The sequence below is a fragment of the Toxotes jaculatrix genome, chromosome 11 (genome assembly GCF_017976425.1).
Source record: "Toxotes jaculatrix isolate fToxJac2 chromosome 11, fToxJac2.pri, whole genome shotgun sequence".
Classification (NCBI taxonomy): domain Eukaryota; kingdom Metazoa; phylum Chordata; class Actinopteri; family Toxotidae; genus Toxotes; species Toxotes jaculatrix.
The window spans coordinates 3,087,048-3,110,169 of NC_054404.1; the positions used below are offsets into that span (position 1 = coordinate 3,087,048).

The following is a 23,122-nucleotide window of genomic DNA, read 5'->3' on the forward strand; positions in this document are numbered from 1 at the left end:
TGACTGAGGGGGAGTCTAACATAAATCTGCTCTAAATACAGTAAAGTACAGGTACAGGTGTTCACTGTCTCTTCCCTTCACAGCATTATTTGTAATTGTACCTTATTTTCTCAGTTGTAGACAAACGAGTTGTGGTGGATAAATCTTGGCGGGAAAAGCAAAAGAGCCGCCTGTGCGCTTCCCTCATTACCGCCGCTCTCGAGCAAAGCCATTAACCTCCAGCTGCTCCAGCAAAGCTGCTCAGAGGCCGACGGATCAGACTGTGGTTGTACTGGGCAGCGTCCCAGTGGGAATGTGCGCAACATGTTAGTGTGAAAAAGAAAAAAAGAGCATTGTTGCTAATTATGATAATTAATATGTTTTTTTTTAAAATATTAGCACTGCAGTTTTTGAGTCTGACCACTGTAGATCACGATGTTGCAGCCACCACATTGGTTAGTGATTAATGAGAAGATAAAATGATCAAAAAATGTGTGGTTTGGATTCATAGTGATTATGTAACATCTCTCCATGTGCATATAAAATAGAAACAGGCCTTGAGTCTGGTGTATGTTCACTGATCTTCAAATGTATGAACAGAAATAAACTGCACAAACTGTTAGATAGATAGATAGATAGATAGATAGATAGATAGATAGATAGATAGATAGATAGATAGATAGATTGATAGATAGAGTTGTCATGCAGTACAAACCATTGGATTTCAGGTGTCTGTCAAAATAACAGAAAAAAGACTAAATGGGTTCTGGTTAAACGCTGAAGTACAGCATAGTGCATGCTAGAATGGGATAAAAAAACATTAAAGCATTCTTCCATTAAAAAGAAAAGTAACAGTCTTTATAATCATGATATCTCTTCTTTTGTTTACCACCCTTTTAACAAAGATTCTCCTTCTTGTCTTTTGCCTTTCTTCCTCCTCCTCCTTCTTCTTCTTCTTCACTTCTCTACACAGTTTTCTCCTCAGTCCTCCTCTGACAGAGTTTCGTGAGGTGTCGATGGTCGGGACTTGCTGTGACCTCTGACCTCCATCTTCCTGTTCTGCAGGAAGTCTCGAATCTCTCCGGGCAAACACTGGAACTTCTCCTGAAACTCTGCCTCCACAGCTCCCTGCAGCTGGAGAAAGACCAGCGAAAAGTGAGTTGGTATTAATTACATTTAGAGGAAAAAAGCGGAGTGTAAAATTCTGCCTGCTGATGGTTTCTTAGTAGATAGCATGATCAGCTGCTGCTGCAGACAAAAGTGACGTGATATCAATACAGAGTCAGTGAAATATATGTTGATGACTCAGTTTTCAGTCAAAAACAACACAGAAATTTTCCTTGTTTATTTCCTGCTGTTGAGACAGATGGGCTGTACATTTAGAAATGCAACCAGCTGTTGTCAGCCATTACTGCCAACATTTGAACGGCTCCAATATGGCTGCCAGGGGGAACTTTACATCATTCAAATGCCCTGTGTTGACGTCAGTACTGATCCTAAACTGTGTGGGTGTGGAGCCGCAGACAGCCGCAGCAGCAGCAGCGGCAGTAGCAGCGGCAGCTCAGAGCCCTGTGTAGAAGAATATCTTGCTGAGCAGAGCATTTGAGCGTGAAATATTCAAAGTGGAGGTGGTGCATTTCACAGAGACAGGACAAGAAATAAATGAACTTCATTATGGGCAGAAACTGGAAATGATGCGCAGCTAGAAACAGAATTTGCATTTGTATTTTACCTTTGGTTTCTGGTCTTGTATCTCCTGCAGGAGCTCGTTGTGCTGTTCCACCAGCTGTTCGTGGCGCTTTGCCTGAGTCTCCTCAAGCTGGGGACAGAAAAACAGACAGTCACAGCCTTATGAAGCATTTTATGACTGCAGCGAGACAGATACAGACAGACAGACAGACAGTGCTGCATCCATAAAATTTTCATCATCGTCTCTGCAGTATTCAGTCTATAGAAAAACCCATGAAAAATTCTTTTAACCCAGATCCTTCATCCTCCGCTCACCCGTTTTATGTTCTGGACGACTTCATTGACGTAGGACTTATTGATCTCAATCTTCTCCCTGAGAACACACAGACAGACGGGCTGAGCGCGGCTGAGTTTGGGCTCAATCTAACAAAACTATATGGATGAATCTGTGCATGAAGGAGATGAAGGAGCTACAGCAGGTATCTAGGGTGAGGTGTAGTAGATAAATATTGGTTTTTTGGTGTGTTTATGGATCATACTCCTCGGCCAGGTGTTTCTCTTTGGTCTTTGCCTGGTTGATCTTCTCTGTTCTCCTTCGATCCATCTGTCTCTTCAGCTCTTTTTTCTCCCTACAGCAGCAGAAAAAAAAGCATTGGAGCTAATGGTAGGGCAGTTCAACCTGGTATTAAGTTTTCCCAAAATCTAAAGTTGCTGGAACTGCACCAGGTCAAAGTCTGGGCTCACACTGAAACAGAGCTTCCTCCAAAATTTGAGAGATCCCCAAAAATATTACTAAGTATATAAGTATCACACTGCACATATTTTAAAAAGGGACACTTTACAGTATGAATGAACTATGGCAGTTATGAAAGTAGCTCTTCACAGTAAACCTCTTTTTGTGATTCCTCACAAACATTAAACAAGCGAAAGCAAAATCTGGGCACTTACGTCACTGATTTTTATCTTACTTGTCGCAGATGTCTTTGAGTTTCTTCATCTGGGCGTTATGACTCTCCTCAGCCAGACTGCTGAGTCGCTCTGTCAGCTGGAGGGAACAGAAAATCTGGTTCACAGGAGTCAAACAGATACTGAGCCAACTAAACAGAGAGTCTGGGGAATTTTAAAAGAATAACTACAGAACCTGGATTATCGTTTGGAACAAATTCTAAATGTTAAACTTAACTAAATAACCCTGGTTCTAAGGAGAACAGGGTTACAACGGTAATCAAAAAGGATGATGTTATTTTTGGGCCTGTGCACCCAAATGGGGATGTCTGGTAGCAGGTTAATGTAGTTATATTGTGATGTTATGTCCATAATTCAATTATGACATTTTGACCCTCGCATGTCAAAGAAAATAGTTCCAGGGCCAAGGCCAGGCGCAGCAGAACTGTTGGTTCTGAGAAACTTTACCGTTTTTATGTGTTCTCTCTGTAGATATTTCTGACTGTAGTACTGTTCCTGCCTCAGAGCCAGAAGCTGCTGCTGCTGCTCGTCTCTCAGCTGCTGGAGGCGTTCATCTTTCTCACTGTCCGAACACGAGCCCCTGATGAACACACACACAAATGCGGAGACGTGCATGATACATAAACACAGAAAAAATCATAGATTTTCTCCTGATTTTTATTTCTCCTGATCACAACTCAATTTCAAACTAAAACAATGAGCAGAGACAAAAGGAAATAGGACATGGAGACATTGTGTGTGAGTACCGGCTCTTGCTGCACTGTCTGGCCGTTTTCTTGTACTTGTTGTTGAACTCTCGCAGCAGCTCTGAGGTTTTCTTTTGGTGTCTTCTTACCAACTCCTTCACCTCTTTAAACTGACGCCTCTGCTCCTTCTGATAAACCTTGGACTGCTGCAGACTCTCGATGGTGCACACTGGGACATCTGTAACCACAAGTGACGGTACAGCACACAGAGTATTAAAAGACCTTGATCTGAATGAATTAAAACTCCAAAAACTCTTTGGTGTTTTCTGTTTCTTCTGTAACTTCAGGGTTTCATAATGTCATTTATTTCATATTATTAATATCAGTTTTAGTAAATTCCCTGCAATAAATTAAAGACAATAGATTAATACACCAGCATCAATTAACCAGTAACACTTCACACAAACACATTCACATTCTGGAGGTTCATCAGGTATACACTATGTACTTTTGTCATTATAAAAGTTTTTATTTTTGTTGTTGACTGTTCTGTCGTCTTTTGCATATTGTGCTTTTATTGGTACAAATAATCAATTATTATTATTATTATATTAATTATATTATATTAATTATTGTATTAAATTTTTATATATTATTGTTAAGTCACATTATTTAAAGCTGGAACATATTTAAAGCAAGATAGCGTTACACATCTGTTATACCAGCATTAACTGATTGACTGACTTTGTATCAGGAAAGCTTTATGGCAATTACTGACCTATCAAAACACTTAACACCAGGTCTTCACTCTTTGCTGCTGGTTTGGCTGCATCTAAAACACAGAGAGGAGACAATCAACATCAGTATTTCTTAAAATGAGTCAAAACTTGTAAATTATCTGTATTATCACTATTATGAATCCATCAGTAGTAACATAAAAGCCTTTAAATAACCTAAGATTTACTTTAAGCTGCTTCTCTAAGGTAAGGCATCTTTGAATGCACGTGTGAGTGCCCTTGTTTGCAGGTGGATGCTACCTGTTGTAGCTGCTTGCTGACTGGCTGCAGAGGCTTTGGGCGTTGTGGCGATGGGGGTGTGTCCTGCAGGACCAGAGGCCGGGCTGAGGCCGTTTTCCAGTGGAGCTGATTTCAGATCGTTCTTACGCTCTGCACAACTGTCGGCTTCATCCTGAGTAACAACACCAACACGAGTTATAGCCACATGTTCTGCTTTCAAGACAGAGACTCGAGACAGGGGAAACAGGACTGACCTCGGTCTGCGTGTCCTCCTCTCCGTCCTCCAGAGTCAGAGCCGCCAGCTGTTTGGACCTCTGCTCCAGGAGGTTGACATATCGAATAGGGTTGGATAGAGCCTCTATCACATCTGGAGAAGAAAGACGAAGAACCACATGAATACAGAGTAAAGTCAGAGTAAAGACACAGCTAATGTCATGGACAAACAAGGTGGACACATTCAGTACGTGGACAGTACACTTGTAGAGGCTGTAGGAGTTGTTCTGCATATAGAGCAGTTATTATTATATCACATATTTATCAGTGCTTCCCAGCAGTATATAGCAATAATTTCTAACAACATAATTAATTAATTAATTAATTAATTAATATGGCCTGGACCTGCACAAGCAGTATTAAAATCTCCACGTCCACTCTGTAACCAATATTCTGTAACCAACATTACTACACACAGCAGGAGAGTGACACGTTTTCAGACTTGTGTAAATTAAGCCTTTAATACCTTTTAAGGTGTTTTTTTTTTTTGGCTATTAAAGTCTAAATGGTGTGTTCTACTAAGATCATGAATGGCATTTGTTACTCCATGAGCAAAGTGTTCGAGGGAAAAGTTTGACTTAACAGAAGTTTGTACCTGCAAAAGTGTCTGGGACGTAGTCTTTGACCTCGATGTAGACGAACACAGCCGGTAGAATCAGAGACTGATTTTTCTCATTCCTCAAGCCGATGTAACGATAACCTAAAAGAAACATTCACCAACAGTCTGATGCAACCTTTGTTTGGATTATCCAGGGTGAACAATAATGACATGGCATGAAGGTCACAAGACAGAGAGAGGGAGAGATGCAGTGGAGTTCACACCAATATCAGTCATGCACATCATGTAAGGACAAATTACCAGTTATTTTATTGAAAGTAGTGAATGACATTTCGCAAAGCAGCAGCATGTCTCTGCAAGCTGCTTTAAATGGGTTTTTGAAAACAGTGGGAGACAGGATGTGTCTTCCAGGAGGGAAAGTAAGCAGAAAAGGCAGCCAGTCTCTTAATAATGTGACAAATACATCAGTGGATTTACAGTCTCCTCAGGTGTTAAAGGCAACAGGAAAAGAAATATGCAAAAATATATCTTTCACGTAAGGGATTAAAGTAATCATGTGTAACATTTGCATTCATTGGTTGCTCTATTCTGCTTTGTGACAATACAAAGGTAATTTATCCTCAACCCAATGAAAGAAAGTTTTTATAGTTTTAAACAGAGTTTTGTGGCATACTTCTGAATTTACACAAGCAGAAGAAAAACTGAAACCCAGAGAGTGAGAGTGCAACTCATAAAAACTTTACTGACATAAATAGATGAAGGCACAACACTGACTGGATCTCCAGGAGGTGCAGCAAGCGGTTAGCACCAAAGATATAAAAAAAAAACAGAAACCTAAATCTAACAGATAACCAGAGAAAGTTAGGGGTAAAAGAGGAGAACATAAATATGACTAACTATGTACCTGGTCTAATGGCAGAAACTGGAATAATCCGATGACCTATAAACTTTCCTCCTTCCTCATAAGCAGCAATTCTCAGAGAGGCCAGAGTGGGAAGAATCACCTGTTAGAGAGCAGGAGTCACACCGTTAACAGACAGATTAGACAGCGTTAGTCTGACATCGGATTCTCTGTTTTATCTCACCTTTTTGAAGATGATGGGCTCTTCGTCCCACACTGGATTGATGGCGTTATTGTTCTGCGAGGTTTTCGTCTTCAGCGCTTTCCTCCTGGTGTCCGCAGGAAGTCCAAACATCTCCACCTCCACGTACACACCCACCCGTCGCTCAGTCAGGAACTGGCCTGAAATCACCTGGGACGTGCAGACACCACAACAGCCACAAAGATACATAAATGCGCACATGTACAGCGGCAGGGATGCCTGTTCCCCTGAGTGGTCAAAGTGTGACGTCTTAAAGCCTCAATATGTAGGATTTTTAACTGATTTCTATTGGTAACATCATAAAAGACAACGCATGCCACCAAGCCAGTTTACACCAGGACAAGGACACTCTACAATCATAAACTGTAAGATGCTCCAATCACTTAGGGATTCACCATGTAGATCTTTAACAGAAGGAAAGTGCTGCAGATGTACCTTCACAGAGAGCGTGTTAGCTACGATGCCGTCCACTGTGTTTTCTGTAAAGGGGTCGAAGTGTTTGTCTGGCCGTCTCATGAACTCAGGCTTCAGTCTGTAGCCGCTGCGACCGTTGTACTCAAACATGAAGAGGTTCAGCTGCATGGACAAATCTGGAACAGAAAGATAATCTTACACTCGTGAATGTAAGGCCTTAGAGCGACAGTTTGGGTTAAAGTAGTTGTATTCTAGTTGTTGAAGTTGCTGCAGAGTAGTAAAGTGGAAGGGGTTATTTAGGGCATCCATGGTCTCCGAAGTAAAATTCTATTGATTTTGCCCTTGAGAATGTTAAGTGACCTGTAGCTGGAGCATTTCCAAGACTTGGACTGGCATAAAACCCTCTGGGTTGATTCATCAGTACTTAAAGTTAATAGCACAAGGCTCTACATAAAACATATCGACTGTGAGACCAAAACGAAAATGCATTAAGAAACATTCAGTGACAGGGCTTGGAATTATTTTGCCTCATTACCACCAATGGCGGCTTGAAGTTGAGCTGAATGAGACTGACTTTTAAATGAGTTACATACATGGAGGAGCCTGGATCAATAACTTTTTAGATTCTGGATCCTTTTTAGGCCAGCAACCATGGAAGAGTGTGGAACAGATACTGCAGTATTTCTACAGTATTTTACCGATGGTTTGGTAGTTGAGAGCCACCAGTTGACATCCAGCGTTCCAGAAGAGCTGAGGCATAAAGTTTGACGAGTCGACTCTGGTTCCTTTTGGGTAGATACGACTCAGCTGGGATTTATTATATCTGGTTAATGTAAAGTTAAGGAGGATTTAAAAGTTTGTTCATTTTTATGTATTTAACATTTTTCCACACGTGTACAAAACCAAAAGAAACATATCAATCATGACATTGTATGTACATGTGCATAATGTCAGGCAACATATGCTTATGTCCAGAAATTATGACAAATGCTTGTTTCTCTACTTATTACATCATCAAATACGGTATATTCAACCAAAATGTATTAATATACTGCTACAGACTGGTACAGAAGGATAATACTGCTGTTATTTGAATTGAAATTAATATTATAAGTTGTTTAGTGACTGAGGAAAAAAACATTAAAAGAGAAAGAAGAACACAAAGTACAGAGGCAGTTGCCATGGCATGGCGTAGCTGTAGTAACTGTTGCCAAGGATACTCTACAAACTCCACTGGTGACTTTGTGAGGTGCTCCAAAGCCTTGGTCTCCACAAAAGACGACATGTGGTAACAGCGGGCTGCTTCTGCACACACACATACACACACCGACACACACATACACATACACACAAAAAAACAACAACACACATTTCTGAGCAATTATTTGATCGCTGCACCAACTTCAGTAAATTTCTTCCTTCCAGATGACTTTTTTCATCTTGTTTGGTGAAGGAGCAAACTTTCTGTGCCTTGTGTTAAAACATGATAAAGATTTTTTTCTCCTAATCTTGTCATTTCAAGAAAAAATGATGAGATCGGTGACAGAGAAACTGCTGCTCTATTACTGCAAATTTTCGTGGAGGTTATCCACGAAATGAAATGTTGAGGTTTGTACCGAGGGAGCTGAGGCATGAGGTGAAATTGAGGGATTTTCCAGCTCTGTGCTACAGCAAGAATCAGTTTGCAGAGAAAAGAAAATATATACCATGACAAGGCACTCAAACAATGAGAGTGTGTGTCTGCATGTCAGAGTGTTGGGTTCTGATCTGCTTTTCTTACTCTTGGATGCTTCGAAGGAGTTGAACTTGGTTGGTTGGACATAGTTTACCAGAGTTGACATTTCCTCCGTAGCCACTGCCTCCCGCTCTGCTGAGCCCTGAAATAGAAAGGAAGACAGTTTGAGTGTCGAGACTCCCCTGTTCAGATCAGAGTGCTGGGCTCAGTGGTCTCATGGATGCATCATTTCCAATAACAAGTCCTGGTTAAATGTTTGGAGGGAACTGCAGCTGAATCTTCTGCGTTCAACCGATTCACATTTTTCACTGTTTTGGGCCTGAACTCCAACAAACTGCAGTCAGGAGCTTTCAGCAGCAACACCATCTGACACACAGTAAACAGCAACCCAATACACTTTTGAACACAAACACACTCTAACCCAGAGCCACTGAATAGAAATGGTAATTGCCTCAGAACAAACCCAATCAAAAACTCTGAAGCTGTGATCTATTGTGAACATTAAGGACAAGAAAACAAAACAGCAACAACAGTATCGAGAATAAACAACAACGGTAATGACAAGGGAACCAAACAGCAACACACTGCAGAGGTAACAGCAAAAACAAAGCACGTGACAGCAAAAAGCAGCAAGTGTTAACAACCACCACCAATAACATTTAGAGTAAATAACAGGATCCACGATGACAATGGCATGAAGAATAAATAACAAAACAATGAAAATAAACAACACTTCATAAATAAACATTAACAAATGGCGACAGCAGTGAGAGTGACCGACCCTCGGCTCTGTATGATGTCACCACTGACCTTTTTACCATCATCATCTTCATCATCATCATCTTCCTCACTCTCAGCCTCCATCTCTGTTAAAATTAAAGTTAAACAAGTCTTCATCCTCATCGTCTCTTCATCCCTTCTTCTGTTTTTCCAAATATCAAAGATCAGAATAAACCTTGACACAAGCTGACACTGTGTGTACAAGATAACGGATTACAAACCAGATTATCATCCAAACACTACACAGTGACACAGAAAATAACTGGAAAAGTGTTTTTTTTTTTTTTATTTCAAAGAAATGTTCTCTGTAGAAATTTATGGAACTGTGTCTGTTAGTAAGCAAGAATGAGAGAATTTTGGTTTAACCACACGTAAACATCTGTTCACAAATAAACCAAATATTCATGTACACTGTCTGTAACACATGACAAACTCAAATCTGTGCAGTGGTTGTACAAAACACACAAAACATCAGAATCATATACCAAACAGATTCCTGTGGTTTTGTAAACAACCGACAGCTTTAACTTCTCTGCAGGTGATTATTCAGCCCACTCAAACATTCACTGACCACAGAGTCATGGTCAGTGTGTGTGAGTGTGTACTTGAGCGCGGCTACTAGTCTGCTGTTTGTGTACGGCCGGGCTCTCAGTCCCAGACCTGTTCTCAGGATCTGCACATCAGGCGTGTCAATAAGGCTCCCTGATTTCCCCCTGCACTGCTGTTTAATTGCTGTTCTGAGCTGTTGACCTCTTCTGGGATGTCCTGCTCATTACTGAGACATCCCTGATGAGGTGCAGAGCACTGCAGAGGAAAACCACAGACATCAGTGTGAGCAGATCTGTTACTTTGGCCAAAGTCATGGCGGAAATTATGGCTGAAAAATGTGAGGTATCCTCTGACCTCTGACACTTACACTGATGAGACCTGAATTTCAAGTGATAACCATATGATTAAACTTTTTATATTTTAAGTTTAAATTGAAAACAAGTTTTTATAAGCTAATGTCTCAGCCTGTGATATTTGTCTATGAACCAATCATCAGGGGCAGTGCTGAAGTTTTGGCAGCATCGTGGCACCATTTCAAAATGAAGCTGATTTGGTGCTGACTCATGTTTGTAAGGACACGTTTCTGCTCTGTGTGAAAACAGTTTGAAAGATTCACATGATAAAAAAAAAAGCTCTTCGACATGTAGTGTCTGTAATTAGAGGCTTTGAGGTTAATATTTTTCAGCCATATGAAGCTCCCTGTGCCAGAGAAGCGATCGAAGGATTTAGTGCCTGTTTTGTGATTTGATACAAAGACCGCTGGTGTGTCACAGCTGAACACATTTCACATGGAATTCTAGGCTGAAAGAAAAAGTCCTTTTGTCTTTGCGTCTTACCTCCTGTGTTGTTGCTAGGAGACACTGGCTCGTTGCTCTGATTGGCTGGTTGGTCCGTCAGTCTCTTGGTGTCTGTGTTATTGGACGGTTTGTGTGATTTCTTGTTCTTGATGACAATTTTGCCCATTAGCTCCTGAGGACTGGGCAGAGGGACACCTGACTCCAGCTACAAACGCACACACAAACACACACACCGGACATGTCAGCAGATACTACAGTGTTTAACACTTGTGCTGTGTGTGTGTGTGTCCTTACTGGGTATTTGTCCAGAGGGTCTATCAGCAGCGCATCTCCGAAAATGGATCGACAATATTCAGCCATTTTAGCCTGCTGCTTCAAACTGACAGAAGGACAAATAGATAGTTGGACAGTCAAACGTCTTACACAGAAATCAGCCATAAAGCTCAATCAACACATAAATAATGACAGGTTCTCACGAGTCCACGTGGTTTTCAAATGAGAGTATGACAGGAAAAGGTGAAGTCTTGAAGGCGCACTCTGCGATGGCTTCAATCACTTCCTGGAGAATAAGAGACAAAATGACAACGATATTGTCACTGATAAAGCAAACGCAGTGTAAAACTTAGCTTAGATAGAAAAAAGAATGACATGCAGTCAATGTACAAGATAATCCAAAATTATTGTTTAAAAGTACATTCTGCTGAATTGCAGAATAAGAATATGGACAATAAGGTAAGGATTTCCTACAGGTTTAAGAGACTTGTGATTTAAGGGTATGTGCTCACCTTAAAAGAGATTTCGGACGTCATGGTAAAGCCGTGTGTGATGACGGGCTCCTCCTCAGCAGTTCGTCCTTTCCACACATCTAATTCCACACAGCGGCATCCGGCCAGGAGAACCTGCCTATACATCTCCACTGAGGAGCTTCCAGCCAGCTGGCCCGCTGAAGCACAAGGACAAAACAAAAACGATATGAGATTTATAATACAACGCAACAACTTGTCTACACTGTCAGTGATCACAGCTGCTTTTTGCTTAACGAGAACACCACAGTACTGCAGCTGGATTTTAGAGTGAGACCCCCCAGAACGCAGCCCAAGCTTTACTTTCTAGGCCATCTCGTTTTAGATTCAGGTTCAGTTCTAGGGTCAGTGCGTAATTTTTTTGTTGAGTGCCAGGTCCTTTTGTGTCCCATTTCCTTTGGGTCGATTCAGGCTCAGGTTCAGCAGCCGTTGGATCAGTTTGGATCAGATTTGTGTGTGTTTTTTCTGGGTGAGCCCATCTTTGGTTCGAGTGAAAAAAATCCTCAAACGTTGCAAACATATGTCGGATGTTTGGTATAAACTCCTGGAGCTTCGTGTTCCCCTGACATTCTGCTTTGTTCACATAAAGTTAGTAGAGTTTTAGATCATGTTGGAGTCACAACAAATAAAAATATGTGCTCTTGATTGTAATTTATTTTCTCTGCTTTTCATATCAGAGCAGCACTGAATCAATAAATAGCTAAGCACTAGAATTAGGCCAGACTGTGGTTCATTTTCTTACACTTCTCGGAAGAAGTCAACAGCCACCCCCTCACAGATTTAAAATCCTTGAGGCTGTTGTTTGGTTTCACTAGAAAGTCATGTTTGAGAGTTTCTCCTAACAAACTGGCACTAATAACAAAACAGCACTTGGGTGAATAAAATTGTTAATGCAAAGTAATGGATCCACTGCTGGTAGTTAAACTGAGAAGGAGTTGTGTATGTGCGTACCTGTCAGGTATGTATTGTGTGACGAGTTGATGAAGTAGTGAGACAGGGGGAAGTTCATGTCTTCGGACTGATCCAGCTTCTCTGGTGGAATGACTCCATTCTCATCACTGGACAGATAACTGGAGAATGCCTGGAGAGAAATCATGCCTACATAACACACACACACACACACACACACAGACACAAACACACAGACACACAGACACACAGACACACAGACACACACACACACAGACACACACACACACACACACACACACACACACACACACACACACACACACACACACACACACACACACACACACACACACACACACACACACACACAAACACACAAAAAAAAAAGTGAAATGTGCCCTTAAGTATCTGGATGTGTTGAACCATTAAAAACACAAAATACAAGTATTCACTTGTCTTTCAGCCATTGATCAGTTTACTACATCTAACTCAATGTAGCAGAGTAGTTTGCTCAAAAAAAACAGGTCATCGCACCTGCAGCGTGCAGCGGTTTCTTCCACACAGACCCATATGAGAGCTCTTAATACACAAATTAAATGTCTAAATATCCTAAACTAGATTTGGATTTCATTATATATCATTATATTTAATTTTTCTTTATCAGTGGTTTACCAATACCATGAACAAACGATACGAGTCAGTTTAGCTTTCAGACTGAAAACAGAAGCAAACAGACTCTTGGCCTCTTGGTCTTATTTATGTTACTGGTTTGCATGATTGTATCACAGATGGAAAAAAGCCAGATTTTCTTGTAGCAGGATCCAACGCAAATGTGAGTGATAAGAAGCACTATGTGCTTATTTTAGCAGTTTATGCTCTGTGGGTATGTGGGTGGGTGAGAAGAGTATTTTGGTATCAACCCATGTACACATACAAAAGTACATGTTGTTAACAAATGCAGCAGACACATTTACTTGTGTAGGAATATGTTGTAAAAACAACAAATACTGTGTGTGTTGTGTCTGCGTGTGTGTCTCTGTGTGTGTGTGTGTGTGTACCTTGCTTCAGCTGTGCCTGGTCATGTTGGTACCTCTCCATCAGAGCGTTTGTCTGTGCAGGACGAAGAGGCGGGTAGAGGATTTCGTTCAGCCTTGGGTCTCTCTGTTTGTTGTTGACGAACTCTGTCATCTGATCGACTGTCAAAGTCCCATCATCCCCTCCTCTACAGAACAGAGCAACATCAGGGCTGCTGTCAGAGGCATGGTATTATACAGTGTTTACAGATCCTTACACATGGTCCACATTTAAGGCCTTAAAGTATGTACATCAAAATGTATAATGTCCTATATTATTGTAATATATTTTCTCTGTTTTCTTTGCATTGGATAATTTAGAAAAAAACTGGTAACAGCCAGCAATTGGCCTAACATTAGAACTGCTTGTACAAATGTACTTAAAGTGCCTCACATCAATGATTCAACTGGCTGCATTAGCCAACCAGTTTTGTCCAAACTTGAGTTCTCTCAAATAAAATAAATATGCTCAGCGGTCCAGACCTGTCTTAACAAGTTAAGTAACATAAGTCTGCTGTTTTCCAAGGTAAAAAAAAAAGTTTTTTTGACAAATGAATCAATTTATTCAGTTACCATAGTGTCAAAATCTGTGCATTTAAAATTAGAGCTAAAACAATTGGACATTTGGTTGACAATGAATAAATCATTTTAAGTGAAACAGCTGTAGGTTCTTCAGTGTGAGGTCTTTTTGTTGTTTGTCTGTTGTTCAGGCAAAAATGATGAAAAAGAAGATCACAACTTAACCTTTGGGAACTTGAGACTAACTAATTAAAAATAATCCAATAATTAATCAATAATGACAATAATCATTACGTGCAGTCTGACTTTGAATTTGCTGAATGTAACAGAGTTAAGACTCTGATTAACACGCTAACACACTAACAGCCTCTCACTTTAATCCTTCTCCGTGCACAAGTGGGACACAAGATGAATCATTATTCATCATTCTTCTGATATCAAAGAAATTGGCCTGAAGCAAATAACAACACACTTAAAAAACTCATTTTGCAGAGAAGTGTCTTCAACATTAATAAGTCTCTGAGCTTATCAGAGCTCAGCGACTGTGGCTGTAATTCAGGTGAAGGATTTTCTAAATACTTACTGCAGTTTGAAGATGTTGCTGAGCTCGGGACGAGGGCACAGACTGTCCAAAAAGCTCCGGTAAACCTCAAGAGTGAAGTCCTCCAGTTTGATATTGTCACCCTGTCAAATATAAAGGACATGGATATATAATAAATATATAACCTAAAGACATTTTTTTTAATTTAACAACTGAACCTGTCACTATTAAAGGCATTCTTCACTCAGAATCTCCTGTTTTATCCATTTCCCACTTGCTGTAAAAGATTTTTAAAACTGTAAAAAAATGAACCATGTCCTCGGCTCTTCTCCATTAAAGAGAATCTTTCTGTGCTCACAGGAATATTCAATGTGAAACGAGAATCTGACTCTTTGCATTCCTGCTTTTTACTGGTTGCTTCAAAAATTGATGACCCAGATATTTGAGCTCATTTCACCCCTCCGTGCACTGCGAATCGTTCTGGACAAAAAGCACCAGATAAAAGTCTCAATGGAAAATAGAAAATGGAGAAAAAAGAAGGATAAGATGAAAAAGACTGTGTGTGTTTTTTATGTATTTACCCAAAGGGAAGGCAACAGTTTTCAAAGCATGTATCCATAGCATATTTTAACTGGTTAAACTCTTATGTGTGTCTACTGTTTACTGCCACTAATGGCAAAACAAACTTATTTGAAGTGTTTACCCGTCCGTAGGGCAGTCTGCAGCTCTCCAAGGCATTCTCTACTTTCTTTCTGTCTGATGAAAACAGTCGAACGATGCTGCAATAGACAAAGACATCGCACCATTATCGGCTCATCCTTAACCACAACTTGTCACCAACCCAAAACCTACATTTTTACTTCTTAAAATATCTCCTCCAGACTTCCCCGTTAATTAACCACCCCAAATTTACATCTGTTACTCCCCCAAATGTTCTCCGCTGACTCCCAAAACCTCATCTTTACTAATTTCACCCAAACATTGTGGGTGTCCTCAAAACCATCAAACCATCCCTGCCTCCTTAAAATGTTGCCTTTTCTTCCCTGACTTCCAAGATATATCAACTGACCTTAATTCCGCTCCCGGTTTGCCTCTAAAATCTAGCTTCCCATCATAACTGTATTATTCATCTCATGCTCTGGCAGTGGTTGATTACCAGGTCAGTGCCGAATTAAGCACCTTCATGAATCCTGTCCCTGTTTTTGCTTTCCCAAGTGGACATGGAATTAAGTGTATTTTTGGAAGCGAGGGACAGGAAAGAGCAAAGTTTAAGTTTGTGCATGTCTCTGCAGATTTTGTCAGGCTATTTTCTCACATCCTCAGCCATCTACTGTAACACGTGCATCAAAGTTAACTTTCAGACAGAACCACTGATTAAAGATTAGAAAGGTAATAATAATCAGCAGCTCACTTCTTGACAGGGATTCTCCCCTCTGCGTTTGGCTGGAGAGTTAACCTGACGTACCTGAAACGGAGAGGACAAAAATTTGCACGTCACAAGGTTTTTTTTCCCTCGGTCAAAGACTCTCAAGCATCACAGATCTCAAGGGACTACCCACCAAGAGTTTAATATAAAACCTATCAGAGAATATATGAAAATAATTATGGTAATCATAGGCTTCATTGATTCTCCTTCAGTCTTTCCATCTACAGCTCAGACAGACAGCAACATTTGTTGGAGGTCAAAAAAAGTGAACTTTATCAAATGGAGGTGCGTGGGATAGAGAATATCACTGTGTGTGTGTGTGTGTGTGCTCTCACGCTTTCAGCAGACTCTGGTCTCTGTTGAGATTGTGGCTCAGCAGGTTGGAAGACAGAGAAAACAGTTCCTCACACCACACCTGCCAAAATCAGATTATCACCATCATCATTATCGTCATTATCATCATCATCATCACCATCATCATCATCAGTCCCTGACATCATCACTGAGCACTGAGCCCAGTACCTTGGCTTCGTCCTCCTGTGTAGCGATGAAGTTGAGCTGGTTGACGTTTACAAGGTCTGAAGCCGTAACCACGGTAACCATGCGGTTCTCCAGACGACCAACCAGGTTTCCCACATCCAGCAGCTCCCGCAGCTTGGCCTCCTATTGGACACACAGAATGAAAGCTGTCGGCCGAGACAAAGCCATGCTGGAGGCACACACGGGGGAGACGAAGACCAGTTAGGACAGTTTGGTTGTTTTTCACTGATCAAATGTCTTTGCTCCTGTGGTGTTAGGGACCACTGTATGTCCCACGGGTGATCCAAGTGTATATTCAGTGTGAAATATTATATTTGTTACATGCCATTGTGCTGCATGTTACAGTGTAGTGTCAAGGGAGTCGTGTATTGGAAAGGGTGGGAAATCCTGCTGGTGTAAAACTATCAGCTGATGATCAGAGGCAGGTAGGTTGTGTGGTTAAAAGGATCATTGTGATTGAGAACTACTTGTCATAAACGTCTGAAAATCCATATAACTATAACCCAGGCCAAACTTTGACTGGTATATGAGTTGTGTCCATTTGGATTCAGTCACGATAAACCATCTGAAATATATATGGTAGGTAACCACATTGTTCACCATGCTGATGGTATATGTGGCATTTTGTTTCTTGTCTAAAGAAGCTGCCTCAGAGCATTAAATACAACATGATAGCAGAGAAATTTAAATCAAAGTAAAAGAATGAAACATACACAGATAAAAGGGATTAGAGAAAGAAAAATGTCAAACTCACTACAAAAGAATAATATCAGAGAAAATACAAGCACAAAATAAAACAATACTGAAAACTGAATGATTAAAACATTAGCTGTTTTGCATAAGAGGCGCAACCGTTCAGTGAGGGGTCACTGAGATGCAGCTGGTGAGTAGGGAAGCATCTCTAAGGGGAGAAGGAATGCAGGAAGGAGATAGCATAGACTTGACACACAGAGGGTGAAAGGTGAAGCAGCGGTGAATGGATGCAGAGAGGTGACAGTACCTTGGGTGTTTTGGTGCTTCTGCCTGTTCTGACATCTTTTACGAGGGTCAGGTCCAACAACTCTGTGTCCTAATGGAAACACAACCACACAAACAACACAAACACACACACACAGACAGCTGTTACCGGGCAGGTAAATGCTTCATCCTGTTTCCTGCTAAGGATTTAAGCCTACCTGGAGAGAAGGAGAAAGTGAGCATGTGCGTTTGTGATAATCAATGATCACATGCTGTCTATATGCTTCTCTGGCAGAGATTACAACTAGAAAGTTAAACTTAGAATTAGCTTCCGAGAGAGTTGGTGAATTTTATGGATGAGGACAAAACCAAGTTATAGTGACATAACTGCTATGCTTGTAGTTTTTTTAATGGGAGCTGTAGTTTTTTTCACTGATCACAAAGTGATCATTGTTTAACTTTATCAAAATCAGGAAGGTTTAATTTTCTTATTAAATAGAGATTTGCTCTAAAATAGCAACCAACACTCTTCAAGTGTCAATTAAATAGGATACGAGAGCATAAAATAAGAGGGTAAGGTGAGAAACATATTTAACTAATATGTAATTAGTCTTTGACTCAGAAACGACTCTGAACCAAATCCCAATCATGAGGACTTGGTTCTCAGATCTGCACATTCATGAGTCAAATTCAGTCTTCGTCAATTCACTTGACTTTTTGCCATGAATCTAAATTTTCTCCTCATCATCCGGTCAGTCAATAATATACAGCAGAAGTAGTACAGCAATTCAACACCGTGCATGTGATAGTGTGTATGCGAATGTGAACCTTGCTCTGGTCAGTCCAGTACAGGTAAAATCCATGTGGATCCACGTACAGAGTCACTGGAGTAACAGTGGACAGATCCTGAAGACAAAGACATAAAGACAACGTAAAGAATCATGACAACAGCAAACAGTTTTCAAAGGCTAACATTTTTTTACACTATATAATACTATAATATAATCACTGATTAAACAACTGGTGTTTTGGTCACTTGGTGTACCCAGGTGCCCAAAAACCAACCAGCACTCTAAAGCCGAAATGTTTGGCGATTAACTCAATACATGATTGACAAAAATAAGTCGCAATGATTTTGATAGTTTATTCTTTGAGTGATTTTTTTCAAGCAAAACTGTCAAAGATTCACAGGTACCAGCTTCTGAAAAATGCTAGTTTTCCCAGGTCTCCACGATAGGATTTGTGACTTCTTGTCAGATAAAACAAGCACTTTGAATTTGTTGATATAACATTTTATACACTGAAAAACCAACTGATTATGACAGACAATAATTGTCAAAGCACCTGATGGACAACTGAGCTCAATATAAACTAAAAGAGTTAGATATTGGCACAGAGTTCCTAAACAAGACAGGGCCACAAGATGGAGGGTGGAGGCCCCGACCTTGTGGATACTGTAGTTCAGTGGCGCAGTGTTCTGACAAATTTACAATTATGTAGACCCAGAGAATGTGGAGTAAACCCGGGGATTTTTGGGCCTTTGGAAGTCTGGGGACCGTGGGCAGTTGCCCCTCTTTGCCTAGTTGGTGATCCAGCCACCTGCCACCAGCCAGTTTGACTATGAAAAGTCTGGCATGTGAAAAGCACATGAATAAGTGCACATTCGGTCACCAGCTTTAAGACGCCGGCTGCTTGGCAGCTTCTCTTGTGGGAGAACAACAGTCTGCTAAAATATTTGTACAGATGTCTGTGTTTATAAAGTTCTGTATATTTCTTTGCAGAAGAAAAAGGTCATGGATTCTGCTGTCTGAGCTGCTTTCCTCACAACAGTGCAACCTACATTCAGAAGAACAAAAACGAGAAGAAGAAGCTCGGAGGATGGCTAACTAGATCCCCGGTTGTCACTCGTTGGCATGGCAACCAATTCTATTTTTCATAAAGCTCAGCTCTACATGTTGGAGAAATTCAAGTATCAAAACACACACATACACACACACTCTCACACACAACCATGGTGGATTGATTCAACAGTATATTGGATTAGTTCTTCCGTAAGTATGATTCATGATATTATATGGCTCAATACTTTGATTTAAACACACACACATACACATACACACAGACACACAGACACACAGACACACACACACACAGCCAAACAAACATCCATTCTTTCTCAAACACATCAGATCTGTTTAGGTGGTGGTGACCATGCCAGTTACCATGGCAACCGGACAGCACGTTTCTCATTGTCAGGGCTCTGTACTTCAGCATACCAACACACGCATGGACCTTGCACACACACACACACACACACACAAACAAACACACATTCAAACACACGCACATGCCAACAATTATACATTTGACTGTGACTCATGAAGGCACTGGAGGAGTTGTGCATGTGTGTCTCTTATACACATTTAAAAGCACACACACAAACACACATATTACAGTAAATGCATACTAATGGAATCAACACCAACAGGTGGCAGAGAACAGAGAATCTGATCACAACTGTGTTTCACATGCACGCGCTCACACACACACACACAAACACACACACACACACACAAACACACACACACACACACACACACACACACACACACACACACAGGGTCACTCACTCTCCTCTCTGTCTTGCTGGCGTCTAATCCACAGGTACTTACTGCCAAAGCTCAATCAACAAATTGAACAGTAAACACATCTGACACCACAGCACATTTCATCCTCTTCCTCTTTATCTTTTTACCACTTCAATTCCCTTAAAGTGAACTCGATTCAATTAAGCATGATGGTTGTTTTCTTATATCGTCAAAACAAATGTATAAATTGCAAAAAGTAAAACAAAATAATAAATGAAATTAAAAAGCAAAAAAAATGTTTTTAATTTAATTTTTTTTTGCATTAAGCACTTAAGGAAAATCAGTGTCCCTACCTCGTCCCATTTAATGAAGTTGCTTCCGTTCCTCAGTGTGAGAGAGATGGAGGGAGGCTGGAGTTTCAATGCATGGACCCCAGGCTGAGCACTCGCCATGGCTTCACACACATTAACACACACACACACTCTCACATACACAAACTGGAGATGCTCAGGCTCAGACACTCGGATGCTGCATCTCTGTCATGTCCGAGTCCAAACTCCACAGAAGTCAGGCGGAGATGCTCAGCTGCAGCACCATCCTCTCCTCCTCAGATTCTGTCCTGCCTTTTGGCTGTGCTTGTCTTTTCTTCCTCTCTCTTTACTCTTTTTAATTTCAGTCCTTCCCCTTCTCTCTCCTCTTCCTCTCTGCTATGTCTCCTTCCTCTCTCTTCTCTTTTCTTATCCCTCCCTCTTCTCCTCTTCCTCCCTCCCTCTGCTTGTCTCCCCCTCTCTCCTCTGTTGGTGCTGCATCTCACAGAGAGACAGACTGAAACAGATGCCTTCGTGGGAGACAGGATGTGTGTGTGTGTGTATTAATGTGTGCCTGTGTGTGTGAGTGCGTGCACTGCCTCCACAAATTGACTCATAGGCGACATGCGCACAATGGCAGCTTCCCACAGATGGGGGAGGGATAAGAGAGGGAGAGCAGGAGCAACAGGGAGAGATCGAGAGAGAGAAAGAAGAGAGTGGGAGAGATGGAGAGAATGAGAAGTGAAGAAGAATAAGGAGGGGAAAGGGAGAGAGAGAAAGAATAAAGAGCAAGTGGGAGAAAAGGGAAAGGGAGTGGGCGATTTAGTGAAGGGTGAATCAAACCAAACCAGGATTAAGGTCAAATAAGGCCAATTTTGAATATACGCTACATTGTCAAAAGTATGTGGACACCAACCATTACACCAGTATGCGACTCTCATCCCTGATAGGAATTAGTTTGCTGCTTTAACAGCCTCTATTCTTCAGGCAAAGAGCAAGTTTCAGACTTTACATCAGATTTTGGAACCTGGTTACAGGGATGTGCTCCTGGTCAGAGAGGATGGACACAATACTAAGGCCTGGCTCGCAGTCAGCATTGGTGATGGACGGGGTTGAGGTCAGGGCTTTTCTGAGTTCTTCCACAAAAGGGTTTAATTTATTTAAGGGATGATAGTACCCTGCTACTGATAAACCATATAGGAAAGGTATTGATAATACTGACCCTGGTATTACCTGGCGTCGGACTGAAACCAAATTTTGTGGTAAACCAAATATGTACAGGAGTGTCCACATTCTTTTGGCCACAGATTGCATTTTAAATACACAGACTGACATCAGCGTTTTAATGTTTACAAACACAACTGATTATAACAGAGGAAGGAAGAAAGTGGGCGAGACAGTGGAGATTGAATAACAGAATATTGGAACAATATTGTTTAACAAAAACAGTGAAGGACAAAAACGCAGAAAGCACTGAACAGTGTCTCTCTTTCAGTGAGTGAAAAGTCCAGTGAATGGTTAAGAGTGTCACTCTGTGCGTAATGATCCAGAGGTGCAAGACGCGGATAAGGACATTTAAGGACACGGCCCTGTGAATGTCTGTAATATCTGAATTTCCTGTCAGCTGAATAATTGATAGTTTCAGAGAATCCTTTCATTTTCCAAAAGCACAAACAGCAATAATGAAACTTAATACTCTTCCTTTTTTGATCAATTAAATCACCTTCAAGTGCCATTAGTGTGTTTCCAATAACAAGACTCAAAAACACACAACACTACTAATCTTTGCCATAGCACACGTGTCTTTGCACTTGCATGCAGGAAAATACCGATTTCCATGTGAAACTATACTATTTAAGACGCAAGAGCATCCAGCATTCTGCCAGTGCTGCAGTATGACCCTGTAACCTTCACACTGCCTCACACACAGATATAATGCAGTAAATATTCGTTACGCACTCTTTTAAGGTCCATTTTACCAGCCTGCGGCCTCCTACACACTCGCACTTATGTGCATGAAAAGACACGTGCAGAAACTCATGTTGCCATGATACTGTGAGTTCGTACCTGACACTGTTAGTCAGTGCCAGAGCCAAATTTATCAAATATCCAAATATTGTCAAATATCCAAAATTAACATAATGTTTAATTCAAACGTGGCACTAGAGCAAAAGATGGATGTATAGAAAAGACATGACTTACATGAGCAGTGCTCTCCGTCGTCATCAGATCATAATTATGGTCAAATATGAAAAGGGATCTGGAATTTACACAACAAAAGCAGGGCAAATGTTGTTTAATTTAGATAACACTTTAGGATAGTTCACGTAAACACAGCAGGTGCTTTGCTTCAGTAAGCGCTGGGGAAGCGTTGAACCGTTCTATGACTGTCAGCACAAAAGAGCAGTTAAGGTTCTCTGTGGTGCAGCTCGGTGAGATGAGTAGGAGGCATCGAGGAGCTCCCACAGCAGGGGGTGGGAGGCTTGGTCTTAGATGGATTCAGTTCAGGATCTTCCTCTGAATTTGCATATAGAAAGTCCAATGAACGGGGTAAACATACATGGCCATTGTATCGCCTGTATATGGCAGTTTTGGGGCAGATTCATCCTATGGATTCCTTTTCTTCATGAATAATTTAAGACTGAATATCATGATTACAACTAGGGTATTACAAACAAAAACAAATACCCAGTTTAATCATATAATCAAGGCTCAGTGCTCCAGGTTTTTTGTCTATTTTAATTGAAAACAGTTGTTTCAATGGGGGCAGATCCATTTTAACAGATTTTTTCTTGTCCCCACACATACAGACTGTGTTGTGTTCCTTGTGGGAAGAAGGAAATGGTCATCCTGCAACACAGACAGCTCAGAATGCACCTCTGGAAATGCAAAATGGATGGAAGTTAAAA

General features: G+C 40.9%; 1 protein-coding gene across 1 annotated transcript; it reads right to left on the reverse strand.

Annotated features, from left to right (window-relative positions):
* Nucleotides 1–960: 960 nt before the first annotated feature.
* LOC121189508 (1-phosphatidylinositol 4,5-bisphosphate phosphodiesterase beta-1-like) lies at nt 961–20,357 on the reverse strand. The gene is made up of 32 exons (XM_041049683.1): nt 20,259–20,357; nt 18,146–18,223; nt 17,361–17,429; nt 16,343–16,483; nt 16,156–16,235; nt 15,806–15,859; nt 15,098–15,173; nt 14,437–14,537; nt 13,320–13,483; nt 12,301–12,447; nt 11,332–11,489; nt 11,023–11,105; nt 10,841–10,925; nt 10,586–10,751; nt 9,231–9,286; nt 8,466–8,562; nt 7,906–7,990; nt 7,384–7,508; nt 6,707–6,861; nt 6,254–6,421; nt 6,073–6,172; nt 5,205–5,309; nt 4,591–4,703; nt 4,358–4,508; nt 4,099–4,152; nt 3,381–3,558; nt 3,082–3,214; nt 2,637–2,713; nt 2,208–2,297; nt 1,984–2,041; nt 1,712–1,798; nt 961–1,113 (listed from the first exon to the last, which is right to left on the reverse strand). Exons 1-32 carry the CDS (start codon nt 20,355–20,357, stop codon nt 961–963), a joined length of 3,486 nt encoding a protein of 1,161 aa, XP_040905617.1.
* Between the last annotated feature and the right edge of the window lie 2,765 nt (nt 20,358–23,122).

Coding starts and splice junctions, on each gene's coding strand:
- LOC121189508 (XM_041049683.1), bottom strand. CDS start 20,357: ATGGCGAGTGCTCAGCCTGGGGTCCATGCATTGAAACTCCAGCCTCCC. Junction 7,509..7,905: donor TCACCAGTGGAGTTTGTAGA/GTATCCTTGGCA, acceptor TACATTAACCAG/ATATAATAAATCCCAGCTGA. Junction 1,799..1,983: donor TCGTCCAGAACATAAAACGG/GTGAGCGGAGGA, acceptor TTCTGTCCCCAG/CTTGAGGAGACTCAGGCAAA.